The sequence below is a fragment of the Mauremys reevesii genome, linkage group 2 (assembly GCF_016161935.1).
Source record: "Mauremys reevesii isolate NIE-2019 linkage group 2, ASM1616193v1, whole genome shotgun sequence".
Classification (NCBI taxonomy): Eukaryota; Metazoa; Chordata; order Testudines; family Geoemydidae; genus Mauremys; species Mauremys reevesii.
Window position 1 is genome coordinate 183,752,360 of NC_052624.1, and position 21,128 is coordinate 183,773,487.

Consider the following 21,128-nt stretch of genomic DNA (forward strand, 5'->3'; position numbering starts at 1 on the left):
ATAACCGTATCAGATGCTGAGAACACATCTTAGTTTCTCCAGTGAAAATTAGTGGCAATGCTTAGACTGTTCTACAAGCTTTAAGTCTGAAATATTTGTGGATGACATATTGTAAGAAAATAGTACGAGCTAAGTAATTAAACTCATGAGCTTTGCATAAAATTAACATTGTCATCTTTCACCTAATTTATTTAATTTCCAATTTTTCCAATTCCAAACAAAAGCTAAATACAAATTTAAACAGGTAAGCACTAGTTTTACCCAAAGGGAGCAGGCTTATACAGATTTACTCCAGTAAAGTACTCAACCCTTAAGCAAAGCCTTCTTTGTCATCAAAACTATACAGTAGTCTTCCTTATTTCATTGCACAGTCTTAAAATGTTCTGCCAGAACCAACTTTTGACACTCCAAACACTATTTTACAGTGAAGTTCACAACTGCTTTATAACATCTATTTCAAAAACCCTCAATGGGTTTTCCATAAGAAATGTTTTAGAAACCAGTATTTTCCTGCAGTTCGCCAGCAAGTTTACAAGTCTCAACTCTCAAGAAAAAATAATCCTCTACCAAGAACATGGTTTCTGCAGCTACTATTTTACTTTTAGCTGCTTTAACTACTTCAGACTCCAGGTCTGCCTCAATCTGTATAAATGTATCCAACTCAACAGAATACTTTTTTATACAGTTATACAGCAACTTGGGGAAAGATCCAAAAGAGAAAGTGCCAGTAAACTTAAACATGGCCCAGCAAAATAAAAAAAGGCAAGAAATGCCTACACTGAATGAGATGCTTTTTTCCTTATAAGAATTCTTTCCCCACATTTATATTTCTATTTTAACAGCCACTTTTCTGTTCATTAGAATGAATCGGATAGTGCTCTCTGATACAATCATTAACAGCAAAGCTATAAGGCTTTTATACCCGTTACATTCACTTCTCACCCTCCAAATACTGATGACTAACATTAGATGTTAGGGGCATGATCAGCACAAATGGGAACACCACCACAAATGATCACCTTGTGCTTTCAGATACATTTGTTTCAGTGTACAACAGTCCTTTCATTTCACATTTTAGTAAGATGCTGACACAATGCAAAAATATGCAGAGCATCCTCTCTTTCACAAAGTCCATGCAGAAAACATTTAAAAAAATTGTAAAGTTCTGATACACAAATGATTAAAAAATAATCCAGGATGATCAAGTTTCACAATGAATAGTGTTCTGAACATGAGTCCATTTTCTTCTAAATTCTGAAAGAATGAAGTGGTGAGGAAAGTGAGAATTCACTGCTGCATTCTGTGATCTTCCCCATTTTGCTGGCCAGTACCCTACTCTGGCATGTAAGGACAGAGGTGATCCTCTATGGTACCAACCGCCCAGTGGGTGAGCTGTTCCTGTGGCAGGTACAGGCAGATGCTGCATAACTTGAAGATTGTAGCTTTGTTTTTTGGAGTCTGGGAAAAGAAAAAAAAAGTATTTAGTTTGTTCAAACCTAACGTAGTCAAACAAAAAGTTACATTTGCACAGGTGTAATATTTACCCTTCTCCACTCAAAACAATCCCTAAAAATAAATATGAGATTCTTATAACCATTCTGTTTCAACCCCTTCTGTGTATGCAGTCGGATCAAAATATTGGACAATGTCAAACTATTTAACATGTTTTTACAACCATGAGTGGAATCTGACAAGTAGCATAGTGTCTTTGTAGGAGGGGCTACCAAATTAGACTTCTTGTGTGAAGATTTAACATTAGCTGTATAACAAGAGATTCTCCAGAATATATTTTCATACAAAAATAAGTTATTCAGCTCTGCATGGGGAAGCTACACAGCCACATCATCTCAGGCTGAGATCTCAGCTCTCAAACTAAATTGAATATAATCTGGTCAGCATGCAGAATAGAGAGGCAGCACTATTCTCTGCTTCAGTACCAAATCAATACCCCAATATTAAGGTACACTGTTTGAGCTCCCCGTGCCCCCCCCCCCAAAGATTTTAATGGCTATGGGTAGTCAGGATCTGCTGAAGATCACTTGGCATTTTGAGACTAAAGGTGGTAGCTGCAGTGTTTCCTAGCCAGAAAACAGTTTGGATAATTAGAGTTCACCAATTTCCTCCAATAGTTTCAAATAGATACTGTACTTGCCTCCTGTTCTGTCAGCTGCAGTTAACAAGCTACTAAAATAAGATGCTGTTTTCAACCCCAAGATTGCTGAGTTTGTCTCAAACTCAGCAGTAGTACAGCTCATTTACACAAAGCTGTTCTAAATTAAGGGGTGGGAGAAGTTGGTGGTAAGGTGGTATAGAGGTAGGCTTCTGCAACTTTTTGGGGTTTGTGTGGCTCATATGGTCATGCATTACGATTCTGGTCCAAAGCATGAAGAGCTTGTCCAGAACTACCAGCTTTCTTTAGTTGTTTTAAATTAACCCAAACATTTATAAGTATTTATTTAGGAAACACTGAGGTAAACCCAAGGATTTCAAGGGAATCCTGAAAAGAAGTTACATTTGGAACAGCCGGGGTTTTACAAGTGAGTTTAGAAAGGTAGCCCTCTTTTGATATTTGAACAAATGAGAATTACAGTTAAGTTAGAAGTCTTTGGATCCTGAATTGGATCCTGCTTGAGGTTATTGCAGAAGCCACCCAATAAGAAAGTACTTGCTATTGTTCGCTAACTTTAAATTTGGATTTTTATGCCATGGTTATGCCAGTTTGATCAGTTTAAAAAAAACTGAAAACTGTTTCAAGCATTAATCATTTTAAATGTAATACATTTCTAAGTTGATGTTGATTTTCAAAGTTTCATGTATGGTTTCTGCTGTAGGGAAAGGGGAACAGTATTAGGGATTTGCAAGTCACCAGTAGCCTCCTGGAACACTGGAAGATTGGGCTGGGATCTCTCCCCCCATACACAAGAAACAGTCCGCTTTCCTCCTCAACTTCACCACTGTGTTGACCAAAGGCAATATTTGGGATGGCAAGGGAAATACCATTAAGAAAGGCAAAAGAGATTTAGTAGTCAAGAAGGCAATTACAGATCACAGCAATCCTACAACTATTGATGGAGGAAACTGGTATAGGTTATATCATTGTAGAAGCCCTAATTTAAAGGGTTTGCCTTACTGTTTTCTGAGCGGGGCATATGCAAAGCAGTGTTCTAAGCAAAGCTTCTGGTGAGTCAGTGACTAGTTAGATTATTTTCTTACACCAGGTATCTTAAACTTGAAAGGGCCTGGAAAGCTAAAGATGCCAAGAGAAGGGTGGGTGGCAACTCTTCCCTTCCTTGAAATTTTGCATCAAGGAGGGTGTGGTGAGCAAAGGAAGAAAAACTTAGTGAAAACTCCTCTACCCTGAGATTAGTTGGAAGTGGAGACAAATTAGGTTAGACTACTAGATACACACACACCCCTGGAAATTTTACTTCACACAAACTAGAGACTCTTCCAAATCCAGCATCGTAGTCTTATGAAAGAGAAGAGGCAACCTGTATTCGCTGTTTCATGCTAGCTACTGTATATGGAAATCAGACAGAGTCACTGGCTTCCTCTTCCATTAAGTTTTACATAATGGTTTAAAGCAAGGGATTGGTCTGAAAAGGGGGTCTGCTAAAGGAGGAGCTGAATGTGCAAAGACTGAAGTTTCCACGAAGTTTGTTGTCCTTGTTTACAGGGCTTTGGAGCAGAGCCGAAGCAGTAGGTTTTTGCCTGGAGCGGAGCCGGAGCACAGCTCCAAAGCCCTACCTGTTTATATAAGGCCCTGACATCTACTCTCACAAGCAGTATGAAAAAACTTGATCTCAAGACAACCTCAATATTCTGTGATGGCAATCATTTGTTAACACTAACTTTTGCTTCTGGGTAAGTTAACATAAATGGCAAAATATAAACAGTGATTAGTTTGATTTAGCAATTTCTTCATCAATCTGTAGCTAACATAACTAATTGTGGAAGGTATTTTCCTCCTCCAGCAATAGTAATCCTACTTTTAACTGTTGCTGTTCAAAAAGCATTACCTAACTTTTGGACAAAATTATCAGTTTTAAAACCTGCAAGAATAGGGGCTGTTGCAATGGAAGACAGATTCTGTTCTACATAGATACTAGTGAGCATGATAGAAGAACCTGAGAGCCTTCCAGTGCAGCATGACTAACATGTCATATGTTTAGTCTCATCTTCTCCTCAGGGGGACAAGCATGCACAGAAATTTTCAAATACATGTGTATACTAGAGAAGGCAAGGTCAAAGAACTTCTCTAAATTCAAGCTACTTAAGGTGGTGAGGTTTGTAATGGTCCTTAAAGAGCTCATTCCAGTCTTGGGCCAGCTCCAGACAAAGGTCAGTCTCCTAAACAGCCTCTCTTTTTTTTTATTATTATTATTGTAGAGAGAGAGAGTGTTCCACTGTGCCACAGGAGCAAAGCTGTCAACTGTGGCTCTCACACCACAGCTTTAGTCTATCTTATATGTACACTGAGTCTCTTCAGTAAGGACAAATACAGAGTACTCCACTTAGGAACAACCAGTTGCACACATACAAAATGGGAAATGACTACCTAGGAAGGAGTACTGTGAAATGGGATCTGAGGTCATAGTGGATCATAAGCTAAATATCCCAGAATGATGTTTGATTTATTTATTTATTTGTTGGCATTAGCAGGGGTGTAGTAAGCAAGGCAAAAAATAGTTCTTCCGCTCTACTCTGCGCTGATTAGGCCTCAACTGGAGAACTGTGTCAAGTTCTGGGTGTCACAATTCAGGAAAGATGTCAAACTGGAGAAACTGCAGAGAAGAGCAACAAAAATGATTAAAGGTCTAGAAAACGTGACCCATGAGGGAAGATTGAAAAAAAAAAATGGGTTTGTTTAGTCTGGAGAAGAGAAGACTGATGGGGAACATGATGAGTTTTCAAGTATACTAGAGTTGTTACAAGGCCGAGGAGGAAGAAAAATTGTTCTCCTTAACCTCTGAGGATAGGACAAGAAGCAATGGGCTTAAATTGCAGCAAGGGCGGTTTAGGTTGGACATTAGGTAAAACGTTTTTAAACTGCCTAGAGAGGTTGTGGAATCTCCATAATTGGAGATTTAAGAGCAGGTTAGACAAACACCTGTCAGAGATGGTCTAGATCAGTGGTTCTCAACCTATTTACCACTGTGTGCCGTATATGCAGTTCTGTGTTAGGTGGGCCGCATCCACACAAAATATACTACTTGTATGCCCCAAGGATTTCACATGGGCTGCAGTTATGTGATGACTGGGCCGCACACAGCCTATGTGTTGAGAACCACTGGTCTAAATAATACTTAGTCCTGCCTTGAGTGCAGGGGAGTGGACTAGAAGACTGAGGTTCTTTCCAGTTCTATGATTCTAGGAGTAAAGGCAACTGAGCGCCTTGAAAACAGATGTTTTGAAAGAGGATGCTATTTAGGATACTATTCCTGTCTAATGGGAGATTTTTTGGTAGTTTGATCTGAGAAACATGGCAGGGCTCCAAATAGGCCTCTGATTGATCATTGGCCTGAGTAGGAGGGATTTCTGACAATGACCATTTATTATGTATAAGAATTAAGTCTTCGACAAGATCTGCAATGTTTAGAAGATGAAAGTGTTATGAAACCTCTGAACTGTTCTTCCAATAATTCTTCATTCCAACTGTAAGTTGTGCGTTGAGTTACTTAATAAAACTACAAAAAGGATTAAGCCAAAATTGCTTTGACTTTCCAAAATATAAGGAATCTGTTTTAGCAGTTATTTCCAATAGATTCCAGAACAAAAAAGTCTGGAATCAATCTTATTTGGCAAGATTGTTTGCTTATATCCAGTTGTTGCATCTTTAAGTCTTCAGAATGGTGGTTTGTAGCACCATTGGTTAATAGCAAGCATGACAGTGGCAATTTTGTTCATGTAAACTTAGATAAATACTTACAACTAGATCACTTATAAACCTTTGGACAATTACTCTCCTTTCATGTGCTTACAAAAGGATAAAGTGTCGTCTCATAAACTAAGAGCTAATATTCCAGGTCCTTAAAACTATGCTCTGAAAAGTGTGCAGAGGACAAGCTTACCTGCAAGTGCTGTCTGTCAATGAAGAGAAACACTGACTGGTTAGGATTGTTGATAACAATTCCAGTCTTGTCCTTTCGGCTCAGAACATGCAGAAACTGTTTTTCATAGTCACCATGATGAAATTCAAACTTGGCCTGTACAGGAATAAAGGCAGTGTTTACAAAGCTTACCACATTAAATTTCTAACATTCTGTGTTTGATCTAAATAGTGTCAGACTACTAAAATCCAGAGCTGATCCCTCTCTACTGCTCAATTTTAAGCTTGGGGGCAAGAGACACTATGATCAGTTTTACTGCTACTCATTAGGTTTTTAACAATAGAGAACGTGACCAGAGATGTACATTTCATTCTGCTACTGGACAGAGAAATAAGCAGTGCAGAGGCACATGAGCAAGCTGCATTATTATAACAAAGAGGAAAAAAAGCTCTAGGTTTATTTATTTTGCACACCTGACAGCACTTCCGAGTATTGTCAGTTTTTCCTGTAGTATGGGTATGAAATTTTTTTTTTTGGGGGGAGAAGAGAAGAGAAAAATTTGAAAAAGTTGAAGTTCAATTGATAAAAATGACAATGCAACTGAAGGCCAAGTGTGTAGTACCTACAAATATCAGTTTGAAATTGACTTTCAAATTAACTGTGTCCTTGTAAGAACTCCAAATGGATTAAATATCTTGCCTGATGGGTGTTGCTCCTTAACTCTTAGACTTTGTCTGAGCAAACTTGCACCCATTTAGCTACATCAGTTTAAACATGCACATATAGCTAAAGTGGTGCAAGTCTGCTTAGACCAGGCCTAAAGAGATAGACTTTGCAGTGTGTAGCTAGTAAGAGCAGTATGGATAAAAATTACCAATTTCAAGGGCATCAACTTACATCAAGAATGGAAGAACTATTTACAAATGCAAAAGAGACATTAGCATGGCTTTAGAGGCTGTCAGATTAAGAAACATTTTAACAAAAACAGATTCCTTTTTACACCCTGAACTACTAAAACTGCTTCTTTAGTAGTTACATTCTCAAAACCAGTTTTTTTTTGGGGGGGGGGGGGGGGGCATTTAATCGGCTTTGACAAGAAAAATAGTGCTTGCAGTACTTCACTTTCTGGTTCTCATGCACTAGCACTATTTGTGCATTTAGGCTGCAATACAACAGAATTATTTAAATACATTTAAAATTAATTTATAAAACTTCTAGGGATTTATTAGAACTTAAAGTAACAAAATCTAAATGGTTTAAAAAACAAACAAAAAAAACCACATATCCCAAGTAGTTTTAAAAACAAAACAAACCATGCCAGCACCCCTTTGAAGGTGACTGGCATAGCAAAAGGTCACATAGATTGTAGAGCAGACCACTTCTTCCAAGGCTTCTCAATGCTGTTAAAAAAATCCTACCCATTAAATTAAGTCCTTGCCCTCTTTGGCTTTTTTTGGTTTGTTGTAGGTGAAAAACTGATAGGGTAGTGACTTGGAGAATTTGACACCAGAGCAACTTTCAATTGAGGAAGACGGAGATGTTTGAAACAGAGAAATTTCATAGACATCTGGGAGATATATAGAAATATACTCAATAGCTCCCCTTCAACCAAAAGCTGGGAAAGCAGCAACTTGTGATTCTACTCATTGTGAGTGGGCCAGTTAAAAACTGCGTCAAAGTCTTCATGGGGCACATCCCTCACTAGCATGAAATGTGATGGTATTTGTCAAGTCAAATAGAAGCTTAGAGACTTTAGACAATTTACACACTGTTAAGCAGCACTACAGGGCACAAGTACTTTTCTCTGCAGTTCACTTTTAGGGCATGGCTATACTTGCAGATGTAGAGCGCTGGGAGTTAAACCAGCCTTCAAGAGACCGCAGCAGGGAAAATGCTGCGAAGTGTTTACACTCTCAGCTGGAAGCGCAGTGGCGTGGCCACATTAGCAGATCTTCCAACACCACAAAGACCAGTGCATTGTGGTAGCTATCCCAGCATGCAAGTGGCTGCAATGTGCTTTTCAAATGTGGGGGGTGGGGTGGAGTGTGACAGGGAGTGTCTTGTGTGTATGTGGAGGGAGAGAGAGAGTGGGTTTTTGGGGGCTAAGAGTGTGTCAGAATATGGTCTTGTAAATTCAGACAGCAGCAGACCTCCCTCCCCACCCCCGCCTCTCTCTCTCTCTCTCATAGCAAGCAGCATTCCTTTGTCCTGGAGCAGATAAGCAACCAGCTGTCAGAAACTGAGCTTTGAAAGGACATATCCACATTCCTACAGCAAGTTCAAAACAATGACAAGAGTGGCCACTTGACTTAAGGAAATTATGGAACATTTCCAGAGGTCAGAGCGCAATAATGCAACACCTTGTTCACACTGACGCCGCGGTGCTCCAGTGGGGGCGCAGCAAATGTTATTCCACTCACTGAGGTGGAGTACCAGCAGCGCTGTAGCCGCAGAGTCAGAGCACGCTACGTGCCTTGCCAGTGTGGACAGGTAGTGAGCTAGTGCGCCCAGGGCTCCTTTATTGCGCTGTAACTAGCAAGTGTAGCCAAGCCCTTAGTTGCAGATGCATTCAGTTTTAAGAAGATATATTGAGTAGAATTCTTTAAAAAAAAAAAACCACTTATTTTTGCAGAAAACTAGTGGCCATCATGTATGCTGCATAGTTAAGTCCTTATCACAGTTTTCCAAATCTAAGACTATTTAGATTTTATAGGAAAGAATGATATATTTAACTCTACTTTGACTCAAAGCTTGAAGTGAGATCTGTGCAAAATTTGTTCGCCTTTCATTAGGAAACACTAATCTTGCTCTCTGGTGTTTCAAGTGTAGCTGAAATTAAGACAGCTGGCTGCTTAAATAAAAAGTGGAGTTGCAAGCAGTTTCAGGTACTCTGCCTGCTTTCCTTTCCAGCTTGCATCTTTACAATCAAATTTTCCTTTTGGTTCTCACTCTGCTTATTTATGAAACACAAACAGGGGAAGTGATGCTGACTGTACACTTAAAGTGTTGACAAACAAGTTAGTAAACTCAAGGAATTATGTAGTCCCTCACTCGGACATTGTAGGTGTTAACCATAACAGATACATTAAAAATGTAGACAAAGGTACCATTTCAACCCAGTGTCTAACAGGAACTTCATCTTGTTTTGTTAGAACACCTTCGCATCACCAATGGCAGCACAACACTTGGAATTGCTTATTGCCCGTTACGCAATAGCAAGGAGCAGAGAGCATAAAATATTTTCAATATCTGAATGTGATAAGCTAACATGTATATAACACATTCATTTCTTGGCTTGAAGTTAAAGACTAGCATCTAAACTTTAGTCGCTCTCCTCTTCCATTTATCAAACATTAACAACTCCATTTATCAGGAAAGAAGGTTGAACTAATCAAGTTTGGACTGTACTGAAAACAGGGATGTCTAATTCCAGTTTCTGCATCTTCTAACATTCACAAAAGTTGGAATTGCATCTCTTTCATATTCTAATAGTGGTATTGGCAGACTTTTAGTGTGAGTAACAAAAGAAAGTATGCATTCAATATTTTAGCTGCTTTGTAACAGAAGTGGCCAATAGTTTATAAATGCTTGAGAATTTATCACTAGTATCTTGATACCAATTTATTGGTTATGAAAATGAATATACTTTCACAAGCAACATGTACAACACACTCACTATCATTCTAGTTCAAAAGAGAATACTATGCTAAGTAAAGGCCTGATCCTGTATCACTGAAGTCAATAGGAGCTTTACCATGGACTTCAATGAGCACAAGCTCAGGACCAAAGAGGAGTAGTTTGACAATACTTGAACTAAAAATCCTTTCCCATATCCTATGGCAAGCTGAAGCTACTTTCACATTCACCTAGCTATGATGACTTCTCCTGCATTAAGTTTGTAATAGCATGAAATTGGCAGGAGCTCACTACACACTGCTACAAAGAGCCTAAGGAACAAGTTGGCATTTCACAGGAAATATTAAAATCTTAACATTTCAAATAAGTTAATGTGGTTGGTTTTTTTAAAATTTACAGAATACCTGAACAGGCCTATAGGGCTCATCATCAGATCCCTTCCACCGAGAAAACAGGAGACAGACTATCTTCTCAATATCATTCCGAGGCCAAAGAATGAAGTCCATCTCCTGGGTACAGCCAATCACATCCTGCAAGAAGGAGTTGAGTAGTTCACTTGTAAATTACTCTTACAGAACAATCAGTGCAAGAGCAGATATAATTCACTTTTACATACAGTAACAATGTTCACAATTCTTAAATTTGTCTCCACATTCTTCCATCCTAACCCACTACTTTATCTGTTTTACCTGTTATGTCTAGTTTGAGAAAGCAAATGATTTGGGACAAGAACTGGGAGAAATTTTCTGTGTGCACAAGAGCTAGCATAGAGACCTAGTTGGCTTTTTACATGCTACTGCAAAGTAAGTGTTACATAACAGTCCCCACTTTTGCAACTTCTAGTCTCAAAGAGGCTTATTATAATTTTTTCATGGATTATCTGAATGTCATTCATCTCAATATTCATTCAAAAATGGAATAAGCATTTAGCCATCCTACAAAAATACTGCTTTTTGAAGATTAATATTTGCCCACTAGAAGAGGGCAAGGCTGGCAGGAAGAAGTACTTTCAAATTTCTAAATATATAATCTGTTCCATTCAAGTACAAATGGAGAGTTTCAATAATTACACAAATACATAAGTACATCTGATTCCAGGATAAGCACGTGCCACATTTCAGTTCAGCCCCCAACCTGTACCCATAATTCACCATTCTTTAGGTACCCAAAGTTCTAGTTCAACAAAAGATTGGAGGAATGTAGGATTGGGCCCAGGATTGGTAAGAACAGCTCACAATTGTTCAGAATTCAGGCCAAAAACTAGTAAGTTTAATGAATAACTTTACCCTGCGCATAGACTGGTAGCGGGGTGCATGAAGCTGTACTACATCCTTCTGTAGAAGCTCTATGGAACTTTCCAAGGAATAGCTGGAATCCCGCACACCTTTCAGGATATTTTCTTCATAATTATTGGTCATGACTGGTATCACTTCAGACACTTCAAAAAGTGCTGACTTCTTCTTCTAAAAAAAGAAAAAAAAACAGTAGTCACATTAAGGTTCTATACTTTTTCCAAGCAGTTTGTGATTATAACAACATTTCAAAGCCTGCATGTTTTCCCCTCATTGCTAGTGTTGCTTAAGCACTGCATTAGTGGTGTGTCTCGGAGTCATAACTCAGTCTTAAGAAGTTATTCATAAAACTCTTCAAGACAGAGAATAAATCAAAGAGCTCTATTAGATAGATGACTCAGGCCCCAATCTTCACAAAAGTTTTTTTACGCACATGCTTCAAGTTAAACACATGCACAAGCATTGATAGGACTGGAACTTTGTCAAAATTTGACAGCTGTGGTCTTGGCAACAGCTCTAGATACAGATTTCTGCTGGTGAACCAAGTTAATCAAAGGCATTTCACATCTGTAAAGTTGTCAATTTCCATCAAATGGAAGTTTAAGCGTCTCTTCCCCCTACTAAAAGAACTCCACTATCAGTAGAAGGGAGGCAGATCCAATTTGGGAACAATTCTAAGGGCTAGTCCATACTAGAAACACTAGAGTGTGCATCTGCAGTCTAAGCCAGACAGAGCTCTCCTGTCAACTTAATTACTCCACCTCCAGGAGGGTCAGGAGCTATGTCTGCAGGAGAAGCTCTCCCACTGACTTAGTGTAACTTAATTCGCTCATGGGTGTGGATTCTTCACACCCCTAAGGGGCACATTATACTGAAGCAAGTGGTAGTGTAGAAAAGCCTTAATTCTAGCAATCACAGACTGTCAACCAGTGAAGAGTTACTTCATTTTCTAAACTCACTTTCACAGCTGATTCTTGCATGGTTTCCACACTGACAGTTACCTATGAACAACTGCATCAGCATCTCCCATTCATGAGAACACTTATAGCAGTAATTCTCAAACTTTTGTACTGAGAACCCCTTTCATATAGCAAGCCTCTGAGTGCAACCCCCCCCCTTTAAATTAAAAAACACTTTTATATATTGAACACCATTATAAGTGCTGGATGCAAAGCAGGATTTGGGGTGGAGGCTAACAGCTTGCACCCCTCCCCCCATGTAATAACCTCATGACCCCCTGAGGGGTCCCAACCTCCCCCCTTTTGAGAATCCCTGAGTCATAGGAACAAAAAGCAGTTTTACATTACACATACATCACCTGTAAACAAAGGTTGTTTGCCTGTAGGGCTTTCTTATAATTCACTGAGGCTCTTGACTTCTCTTCTGAACACCTCATTAGAGATATAGCACATATTCAGTCTCCGTAATAGACATTATTTTAGCTTCCCCTTTTTTGTATGCTCCAGGCTAGGCTACTCTTTCCTACACCCATTAAGCTTTCAAACACCCTAAGTCTTAGTGTGCAGGTGCAGGACTGACAGCAAGATGGACTCTGGAATGCTCTACTTGGATGTAAGCAAGGTTTCAGAACACCTACACAAATTTGCATGCGTAGGACACTTCCAAAAACCATCTAGGAAGTTTCACTGGTATTATCACTAGTTTTCAAGCAGACAAAGCTGAGACAATGTAATTGCTATCATTGCTTAAACATTTACATTTCTCTTAAATGGAGTGGCATACGCTGCCACCTTATTACTGAGCATGGAATCTTAGCATGATAGTGGCCATGAATAAACTAAGAAGTCATCTTTATTGCCCTATGACATAGCAACTAGAGACTCGCAAGTCCACACTATCACGTTCCCATGCAGATGTTCACAGTAATTTTAGTTTGTGCTCCATTGAAAAGGCAGAGAAAGGTGTAACACGGTTTGACCAAAAAAAAAATCATTTTTCCTCAGTTACTTAGATTTTCACTTCCTTTGTGTCTGGTTTTCATAGATCTGTGATTGCAGCAATTGTCTACGGAATTTGTCCAGGAAGAACAAGGGAGACCTGCATATCCATTATCACCAGACAAACTGAATACCATTTGCCAGGAATGGGTATCACTCCCACAAAACTGAGGTTCGAGTTAGATTTAGAGCTAGAGGCTTGTCAACACCACCTCAGGAGTTCAGGAAAGGAGCTTTCAGAAAGTAACTGCAGACTAAGGCCATGTCTACACTTACAAGCAGCATCGATACAGCTGTGCTGCTGTAAGATCGCTTGTGTAGCCCTGTTATGCTGACAACATAACACCAGCTGAACCAGAGAGAGCATCTCCCACCACACCAACATGAGCACATAAACACTTATGCCAGCAAAACTTATGTCACTGGGGTGTGGGTGTGTGTTTTTCCACACCGCTGAGCACCAAAAGTATTGCCGACATAAGTGCTAGTGTAGACATGGCCTAAAAACGTGTCTTAAGTCTGCTCAACTAATTAGCATCACATTCTGGAATATAGCCTCTTCCCTCATTCCTGGAATAAACACATATTGCAGTAGTTAAAGTTTTCATCCTAGTTTTAAATTTAAACTAGTTTGACATACTAATGAATTATCCTAGAAATTCAATCTAATTCTAAGTGAACCGAGTTTTACAAACATTAAAGTGAAAAAATAGCTGCCAACAGTTAGACAGAACCCACATTGAAGATACAAATGCAGGTATAGATGAGTTATCCAAGGGACAGACAGACATGACAACATCCAGAAGTTCTGTTCACTGCAGCCAAGCAAATAAAAACTTGTTTTCAAGCATGACAGCAGCAGCTTCAGATATCCATGCACACCTGTACCATTTCAAAAGGTGTTTTAAAAGGCAGTCACAACCAACTTCTGTTTTAATCTGATAAAGGTGATAACTTCAGTAGTTGTTGCAGCCAATTCTGTCACAACTGTGCCTCTCATAAGCACATTAGCCGCGGCGGGGAGCCCGGAGAGGCCCTTTAAATGCCGCCCCAGCCCAGCCACGGAAGCTACGGGCGGGATTTAAAGGGGTCCACCAGGCTTTGGCAGCTAGGCTGGGACTGGCATTTAAAGGGCCTGGAGCTCCACCATGGCTGGAGCCTCAGGCCCTTTAGTTCGCCCCAGGGGCTACCAGCCATCTCTGCAGCTGGGAGCCCCCGGAGTGATTTAAAGGCCCTGGGACTCCCAGCCACAGCTGGTGCCCCAGGACCTTTAAATCTTGAGGCCACGCCTCCGCATTCCGGCCATACAGCGTAAAGCTGAAATTGTGCATGTTAAATGAGCGTAAATTGCGACAGACCTGTACTGTACTTTTTAATTCCCTCCCACTCTGGGAAAAGATTTGGATGCAAGTGTCCCAATGATGAGTTTGCAATCACTATTCACAAACCTGTGCAAGCACATGACAAATGAAAGCCAAAGTCACTTAAAGGAAAACCTTAAGACAGTATGGTGACAAATAGATTTTAAATTTCATTTTTGACCTTGGATCATTTTGCAAAATAACTGTTACCAGTATACAAAGAGTTGAAGTCCTATTGTAACAGACAACACAGAAAAAAAGATTTTAAAATGAAGTTACCTTGTCCTTGAATACAAAGGCAATATACATCTTGAAATCAAACTGGTCAGCTAAAGATTCTTTTTTCTTTCTAAGCTGAGCACGAAGTCTGTTCAGAGCTTGTTTCTTCCGGGAGTTTGGGTCCCCCATTTTGTAACACAAGTGGTACTAAAGCCTTTGGAATCTGTCACTAAACTATGGGCACTTTTTCATAAGACTCAAGTACAACAGAAACAAGTCATTTTATTCCTGCTAATACGACTGAATAGATAAAACGCGAATGTAACCCAAAAAAACGCACCTCAGGTAATATTTTATGAGGCTATCACATTAGAGGGGTCAAGAAACAAAATATGTAATCGTCCAACCATGATTGGACAAGAAGCAATTCTGCAACAGTACCAAGAAAAAACAAAACCTAAAAATTCTGAAGAAAATATGCTTGTGTGAAGAGTTTAACCACACGAATAAGTGGGTGAGAATGAAAAGAAAAAAAAAATCTTATCACGATTTATGTGTACAATAAAAAGCAACTGGCACAAGCCCAATCCATGTGGGGTTAGTTTTGCCTTGCTTAAAAAAAAAAAGAAAAAAGAAATATATATATAAAAAACAAATTACAAATTGCGTTTTACCCCTGCCAGATTCATGACTCTGCTGATTATTATTCTCAGATTTCCGCTATTGCTATGTTGCCCCCCCCCCTTTTTTTTTTTTTTTGGGATTATTACACTTGATGGAGAGCAGAGAAGAGAGTACAGAGGAGGAGGAGTGCACGTCCCGGGAGGTACGAGATTTCCCCGCCAACAACAAAATCAACTACAAACAACACGGTGCTGGTTTGCAGAAGAGCAAAGAGAAAAAACAGCGGAGTCATTTCTAACTTCATCCTGCTCATCATCAGGCACATCATCGCCCTAAGGCTGCCGCTGCCAAGGAGAAGAGGGATCATGATGGCCATAGATGAGGGGTGGGTGTGGGTGAAGGGACAATATTATCTCACCTAGAGACTCAAACACGACTTGATCTCCCGGTCTCGACTCTCCCCACCCCTCAGGGTGAGAGTCCTACATTCCCCAACACCCCAGTGTCTCCCTGGGCTGCTGATCCCCCGGGGATCCTCCTCTCTCTGCCGCTGCTGCTGCGCTCCGCAGGGAGCCCGATTTAGCTGGGGCTAGGCATGGCCGATGCTTTTCACTTCCCCTTGGGGCCTCTCCCTACACAAGACGGCGGCGGGCGGCCTGTGCCAGGGCAGCGAGGCACCGACTCAGTGGCCTGGGGTTCCCCCTCTCACTTCATGGTAGCGACTTTACAGACATGGAGAGGCCGGGGGGGTTGCTTTGAAAACAGATTTTTTTGGGGGGGAAGGGGAAAGTGCAAATTTTTACCAATTTTCCCCCGTTTATTCCGAAAATTTGGTGGCAGATTTTTTTGCAAAAAAAAAACACCCAAAAAACAAATATTCTTTGTAGGTTATTTTTGCCTCACTCCAGCCATTTTGTCTAGGGGGTTGGGGCTTTTAAAAGGGTTTTTAACCCAAAATAAAGTCGTCGGACTAGGTTAAAAAAACCACCGATTTTTTTCCTCCCCTCTCAGAAAAACACCCCCAAATCTCCCCCAAGCAGGAGACGGAGGAAACAGGCAGAAACCGAGGCCCGCTCGCTACCCGCAGCCGGCGGGCGCAGGAGGAGCAGTGGAGGCGGCGGCGCTGCTAGCAGCACGGGGAGGAGCCATGTCAAGATAAAGCCACGAAGTCGCCGAGCCCCCCCATCCCTGCTGCACTGGACACGGTGACCGGGCCGCCCGCTCTGCCGCTGCTCAGCCCCAGCGTGGTCCCCATAGTCTCGCTCGGCGCCCCGGTGCCGGGGGAGGGGAAATGGTGGCGGAGGCGGCAGCGGAGGAGGGAGGAGGAGGCGGCCGGGTCCCTGCGCTAGCGGCTCCTACGGAGAAGACCAGGCGATGGCGTCGAGTCCTGGCGGCGGGTGCGTGGGGAAGCCTCGCACCGCCCAGGCGGCCCCGGCGTTTCCTCTCAGGCGGCGGCGAGAGCGGAGGCGCCTCTCAGGCCCGGGAGCGACTGGCAGCCACAGGACGGAGCGAGAACAAACAACTTAAAATGGCAGCGCCTGCCCGAGCCCCAGACCAGACGCCGCCCGGGACTCACTGCGCAAGCGCGCTCCGCTGGCACGTACCATCTCCCAGCTCTGCGGGGGGTGCGGCGCGAGCCTAAGACCCAGCAGGGAGCCCATAGTAGCGGCCGAGCTAGTGGTGCTTTTGGCAGGGGGGAAGAGCCGGCTTATGCCCCGCGCGCGACAGGGAAAGTGGGGGGGAAGGGAAGGTTGTGCATCGCTTTACGGTAGCGAACCCGGGTCCCCCCCCCAATTCAGCGCAGGTCACGGGGCTCTAGCGACGCACGTGACCCGCAGCCATCGCCGCCGCTTCCCGCTCGGGGACCCGGATGGAGTTGCTCAATCAGACCCACGCTGCCCCTCCCCCTCGTGTCCCTGTGGAGGGGGGAGGGGAGCGGGGCGTCTCGGTGTCGCCCTATGCCCCGCCCTTGGCTCCGGGCGTCGCCTTCAATCGCTGGGGCGCAGGGTCGGGCTGGCAGCCCCTCCCCCGCCCCACAGGGCCGCGCGCTCTGACGCGGCCGGGGCGGCTGCTGCACGTGGCCCTGCTTGCGGGGAGGCGGCCCCGTGTCGCGGCGCATCGCCCAGGGCGGCCTGGCAGCTGAACACGGAGCTAAGGGGCAAACTGCAGCCTCGCAGCCAGTGGCACTGAGATCCCGGCAGCCACGGCCAGGGAGACACCTAGCACTGGGCTGTGGCTCCAAGAGCGCAGGGTAGCGTGGGGGGGGGGGGGGCCATAAAGCATTTTTTTTTTTTTTTTTTTTTTCCCCCCCACCTTCCCCCTACCCTGAAAGAAACGCACAACATTAAGGATCCCCTGTTACATCATGTACAGTAGATAGCCACTAACCACCTGCTAGGGTGACCAGACGTCCTGATAAAATCAGGACTGTCCTGATATTTAGGTGTTTGTTCCACGTCCTGACCGATGTTTGGTCGGGATGTAATTTTTCGTGATATTTGTGGCACTTCATTTTTGTTTTGCTCTGCCGGCGACCCCCCCCCCATGTGTCCTGATATTTTCTTCCCCTCATCTGGTCACCTTACCACCTGCAAAGGCACTAGTGTAAGAATCAAAGACCCATCCTGGTGCTGTGGTGTTTATTTTGTCTCAATACAACATAATGCTATTGTGCCAGCCCTGAAATGATTTTTAAAAAAGTGCAGCATGAGAGTCGGGACAGTGGGTATGAGACTGGGTAGGCACAGAGAGTGTGGGAGTAACATTTGTCTATATTAAACTCTGTGAGCAACATAACTAAAGTAGAAAGACTTTATGCTAACGGACACGGATCTGTATGTGGCAGCTAAAGGCCAGGACGTATTAATGCCCTTGCAAAATCACTGAATCAGAAATAAGCTTTTTAGAGGGCTAACATGGGAGAATGGGAAACTTTTTAACCACGAAATCCAAACAATATATGGTGGTATTATATTGTCAGCAATTCCTTAGCTACTCAGTATCCTCTAGGACAGTGTTTTTCAAAGTTCGGGTCGTGACCCAGTAGTGGGTCATGGCATGTAAGGCACTGGATCACCTTGCTCAGCACCCAGGGACCCTAGCAGCTCTGGTCAGCACCGCCAATCGTGCCGTTAAAAGTCCCGTCGGCGGTGCTGCCCAGCTAAGGCAGGCTAGTGCCTACCTGTTCCAACACCAGGCTGTGCCCCAGAAGTGGCCAGCAGGGGGCCCATGGAGCTCCGCACGCTGCCCCTGCCCTGAGCACCGGCTCCACACCCCCATTGACCGGTTCTCAGCCAATGGGAGCTGGAGGTGGTGGTACCTGCGGGTGAAAGCCACATGGAGTTTACATGACCAGACAGCAAGTGTGGAAAATCAGGAGGGGGGGGGGAATTGGCACCTATATAAGACAAAGCTCCAAATATCGAGACTGTCCCTATAAAATTGGGACATCTGGTCACCCTATGTGGAGTTGCTTGCACGCCTCCACCTAGGAGCCAAACCTGCTGCTGGGTGCTTCCGGGGTGCAGCATGGTCCGTGGTGCCAGGACAGGCAGGAAGCCTGCCTCTGCACCCCAGCTGTGCCGCTGACCTGGAGCCGCCGGAGGTAAGTCCACATTCCAACCTTGTGTCCCAATCCCGTGCTCCAGCCCTGAGCCCGCCCCAAACCTGGAGCCCCTCCTGCACCCCAAGCCTTTCATCCCTGGCCCCACCCCAGAGCCTGCACCCCAACCCAGAGTCCTGACCTCCTCCTGCACCCCAACCCCCTGCCCCAGCCCAGAGCCCTCTCCCACACCCTCATCCCCAGCTCCGTTTGGTCGTGAGCATCAACAGTTTTCTTCAACTGGGTCCCCAGAAAAAAAGTTTGAAAATCTTGAAAACCTGCTCTAGGACAGTTAATTCTCAAATAATTGTACAAAAAAAGCTCATGACAGGTATGAGCTAAAGAGTTTTTCCTTTTTACTAGTCAATAGAAATATGAGAGAACTGTTGAAAAACTGATCTTTTCCACAGTAGTTTGATTAATTTAGAACTTGCGACATTAAAACTTATAAGTGACATGCATCACTTTGTACCTAGACACCTAGGATTTGTATATAGTAGGAAATTTTTAGAAAATGTTCCAATAATTGTGAACCAATATTACCCAAATTGAGAACAGTAGTGTAGATGGGGTTTGACTGGCATTACAGTTTTCAGTAAAGCATTATTTAGCCACAAACACTAGTGCTGATAACTGTCTTAGCAGCCAAAACCTTGTCTACACTAGAACTCCCATATCTGCTAACCCCAGGGCAGGCCAGCATTAACATTGCAAGACAAGACTTTACTGACCTATGAAGGGCTACTCCAAACCTGAACTGCTACTGCCCTATGAAAGGCTGCCCCAGATAGGTTTGTTAGGGAATGTCTTCACTAGCACGGCAACGCTTTAACGTGGCTGTGTAGTCGCAGCATCTGCGCTGGGTGACAGCTTTTTCAGCGCTGTAAAAAAACCACCTCCACAAGGGGAGTAGCTACCCACGCTGGGAGCGCGGCTCCCAGTGTTAGTGCACTGTCTACATTGCCACTTTACAGCGCTGAAACTTGCAGCGCTCGCGGGGGAGGGGTTTCACACCCCTGAGCGAGAAAGTTTCAGCGCTGTAAAGTGGCAGAGTAGACAAAGCCTCAGTTTCAGTGGTGTAAGAAGAATTGCTGAGCAGGAATTGCCTTTGCATGCCTACTCAGCATTTTGCAAGTGCCACAAAAGGGAGGAGGAACAGTCACAGAACCTGTCTAACCTTATACCTTCAGTAAGAGTTGTGGCAACCAGCTCATCTAAACAAAGGCAGCAAAATGGGAGCACTTGGAAAATTTGACAGAAGGCCAGCCAATATATAACTTCTTTTGCATTACAAAAGAGAAGTTTCCCATTCAACCAAGTCCTTTGCTCCTGAACAGGAAACCCAGGTTAAGAGAGAGTCAACAATTGATAAAAGACACTATACAGTTATTTCTTATTCTAAGCATAGATGCTTAATTAGTAATTAGATTTCAGAAGCAGCCACTGTCACAGTTACAGAGCTAGCTGAATCTGTCTCCTTTCTGGTCCCTCTGAGTGCTCCCCCTCAGGGGTCAGGCCTCGTGCATTTACCTCTTCTGGGGTGGAATTCTGCAATTCTCCCACTCTTAGGCCAGGCCCTGATCTACAGTCTCCTGTGGATCAACCATCCTTACACAACAGGTCTGACTTAGTTCAAGTACCTGTATTCTTCCCTTCAGGAGCCTGTGACCTAGGGTATACAGTAAACAGACAGACTTTTAAAAACCAAAATACAATAACAGTAGGAGTAAAGCGTTTAGTGAAAAAGTATTTTAAAAGAGCAAACAGACTACACACATGTTTATCTTACGTAAAGGTTTATCATCCCTTGATGGTAAATTAGACAGCCCTAACTTTTTCAAACACCCCACAGAGTTTCTCTATCAATTTGGTTCCCCCAAATAATTACCCCCATCTCTTCAGAGACAGCTTCCTTCCAGAGTTCCTTTGTTCATGTGAGTTCCCAGACGTTTACCCCTTTGATCCAAACCAGTCTGATAGGATCCGCAGGACATAAGGCAGCATCCTCAGAGCCAAGGGTCCTGGCATTGTCTGCTAACAACTCACAAGGTTCTCTAAATATATTAGCAGCAAAAGAAAGAAAAAGGAAACTAGGTCCTCTATTTAGCAAGGGAGGGAGAACAATTAATGACATTGAGAAAACTGAGGGCTTGAATGACTATTTTGCTTCAGTTTTCCCAGAAAAGGTTAATAGTGACCAGATACTTAACACAGTTAATATTAACAACAAAGAGGAAGGTATGCAAGCCAAAACAGGGAAAGACCAGTTAAAAGAATATTTAGATAATTTAGATGTATTCACTTCAGCAGGGCCTGATGACATTCATTCTAGGGACCTTTCAGAACTAGCTCAAGCAATCTCAGAACCATTAGCAATTATCTTTGAG

The 21,128-nt window shown here is 43.0% G+C and overlaps 2 protein-coding genes across 5 annotated transcripts in view; both read right to left on the reverse strand.

Moving 5' to 3' along the window:
- Positions 1 to 157: 157 nt before the first annotated feature.
- Positions 158 to 20,650, reverse strand: C2H6orf62 (chromosome 2 C6orf62 homolog). 4 transcript variants are annotated; one of them, XM_039527788.1, is made up of 5 exons: positions 20,630 to 20,650; positions 10,973 to 11,149; positions 10,091 to 10,216; positions 6,072 to 6,206; positions 158 to 1,458 (listed from the first exon to the last, which is right to left on the reverse strand). In XM_039527788.1, the coding sequence occupies exons 1-5, from the start codon at positions 20,633 to 20,635 to the stop codon at positions 1,333 to 1,335; spliced, it is 570 nt and encodes a 189-aa protein (XP_039383722.1). In that variant the 5' UTR covers positions 20,636 to 20,650; the 3' UTR covers positions 158 to 1,332. The 4 variants fall into 4 exon arrangements, with proteins under 4 accessions (XP_039383722.1, XP_039383721.1, XP_039383719.1 ...); XM_039527787.1 differs by lacking the exon at positions 20,630 to 20,650 and adding an exon at positions 16,745 to 16,868; XM_039527785.1 differs by lacking the exon at positions 20,630 to 20,650 and adding an exon at positions 14,577 to 16,701.
- The window catches only part of ARMH2 (armadillo like helical domain containing 2), a 40,844-nt gene continuing 40,110 nt past the window's right edge, over positions 20,395 to 21,128 (reverse strand). The window contains exon 4 of the mRNA XM_039527791.1: positions 20,395 to 20,410. The gene's annotated coding sequence lies outside the window, so the exon portion shown is untranslated. The remainder of the gene's footprint in view (positions 20,411 to 21,128) is intronic.

Coding starts and splice junctions, on each gene's coding strand:
- C2H6orf62 (XM_039527785.1), bottom strand. CDS start 14,705: ATGGGGGACCCAAACTCCCGGAAGAAACAAGCTCTGAACAGACTTCGT. Junction 11,150..14,576: donor CCTTTGTATTCAAGGACAAG/GTAACTTCATTT, acceptor TTCTTTTTTTAG/AAGAAGAAGTCAGCACTTTT. Junction 6,207..10,090: donor AGCCCTATAGGCCTGTTCAG/GTATTCTGTAAA, acceptor ATTCCTGTACAG/GCCAAGTTTGAATTTCATCA.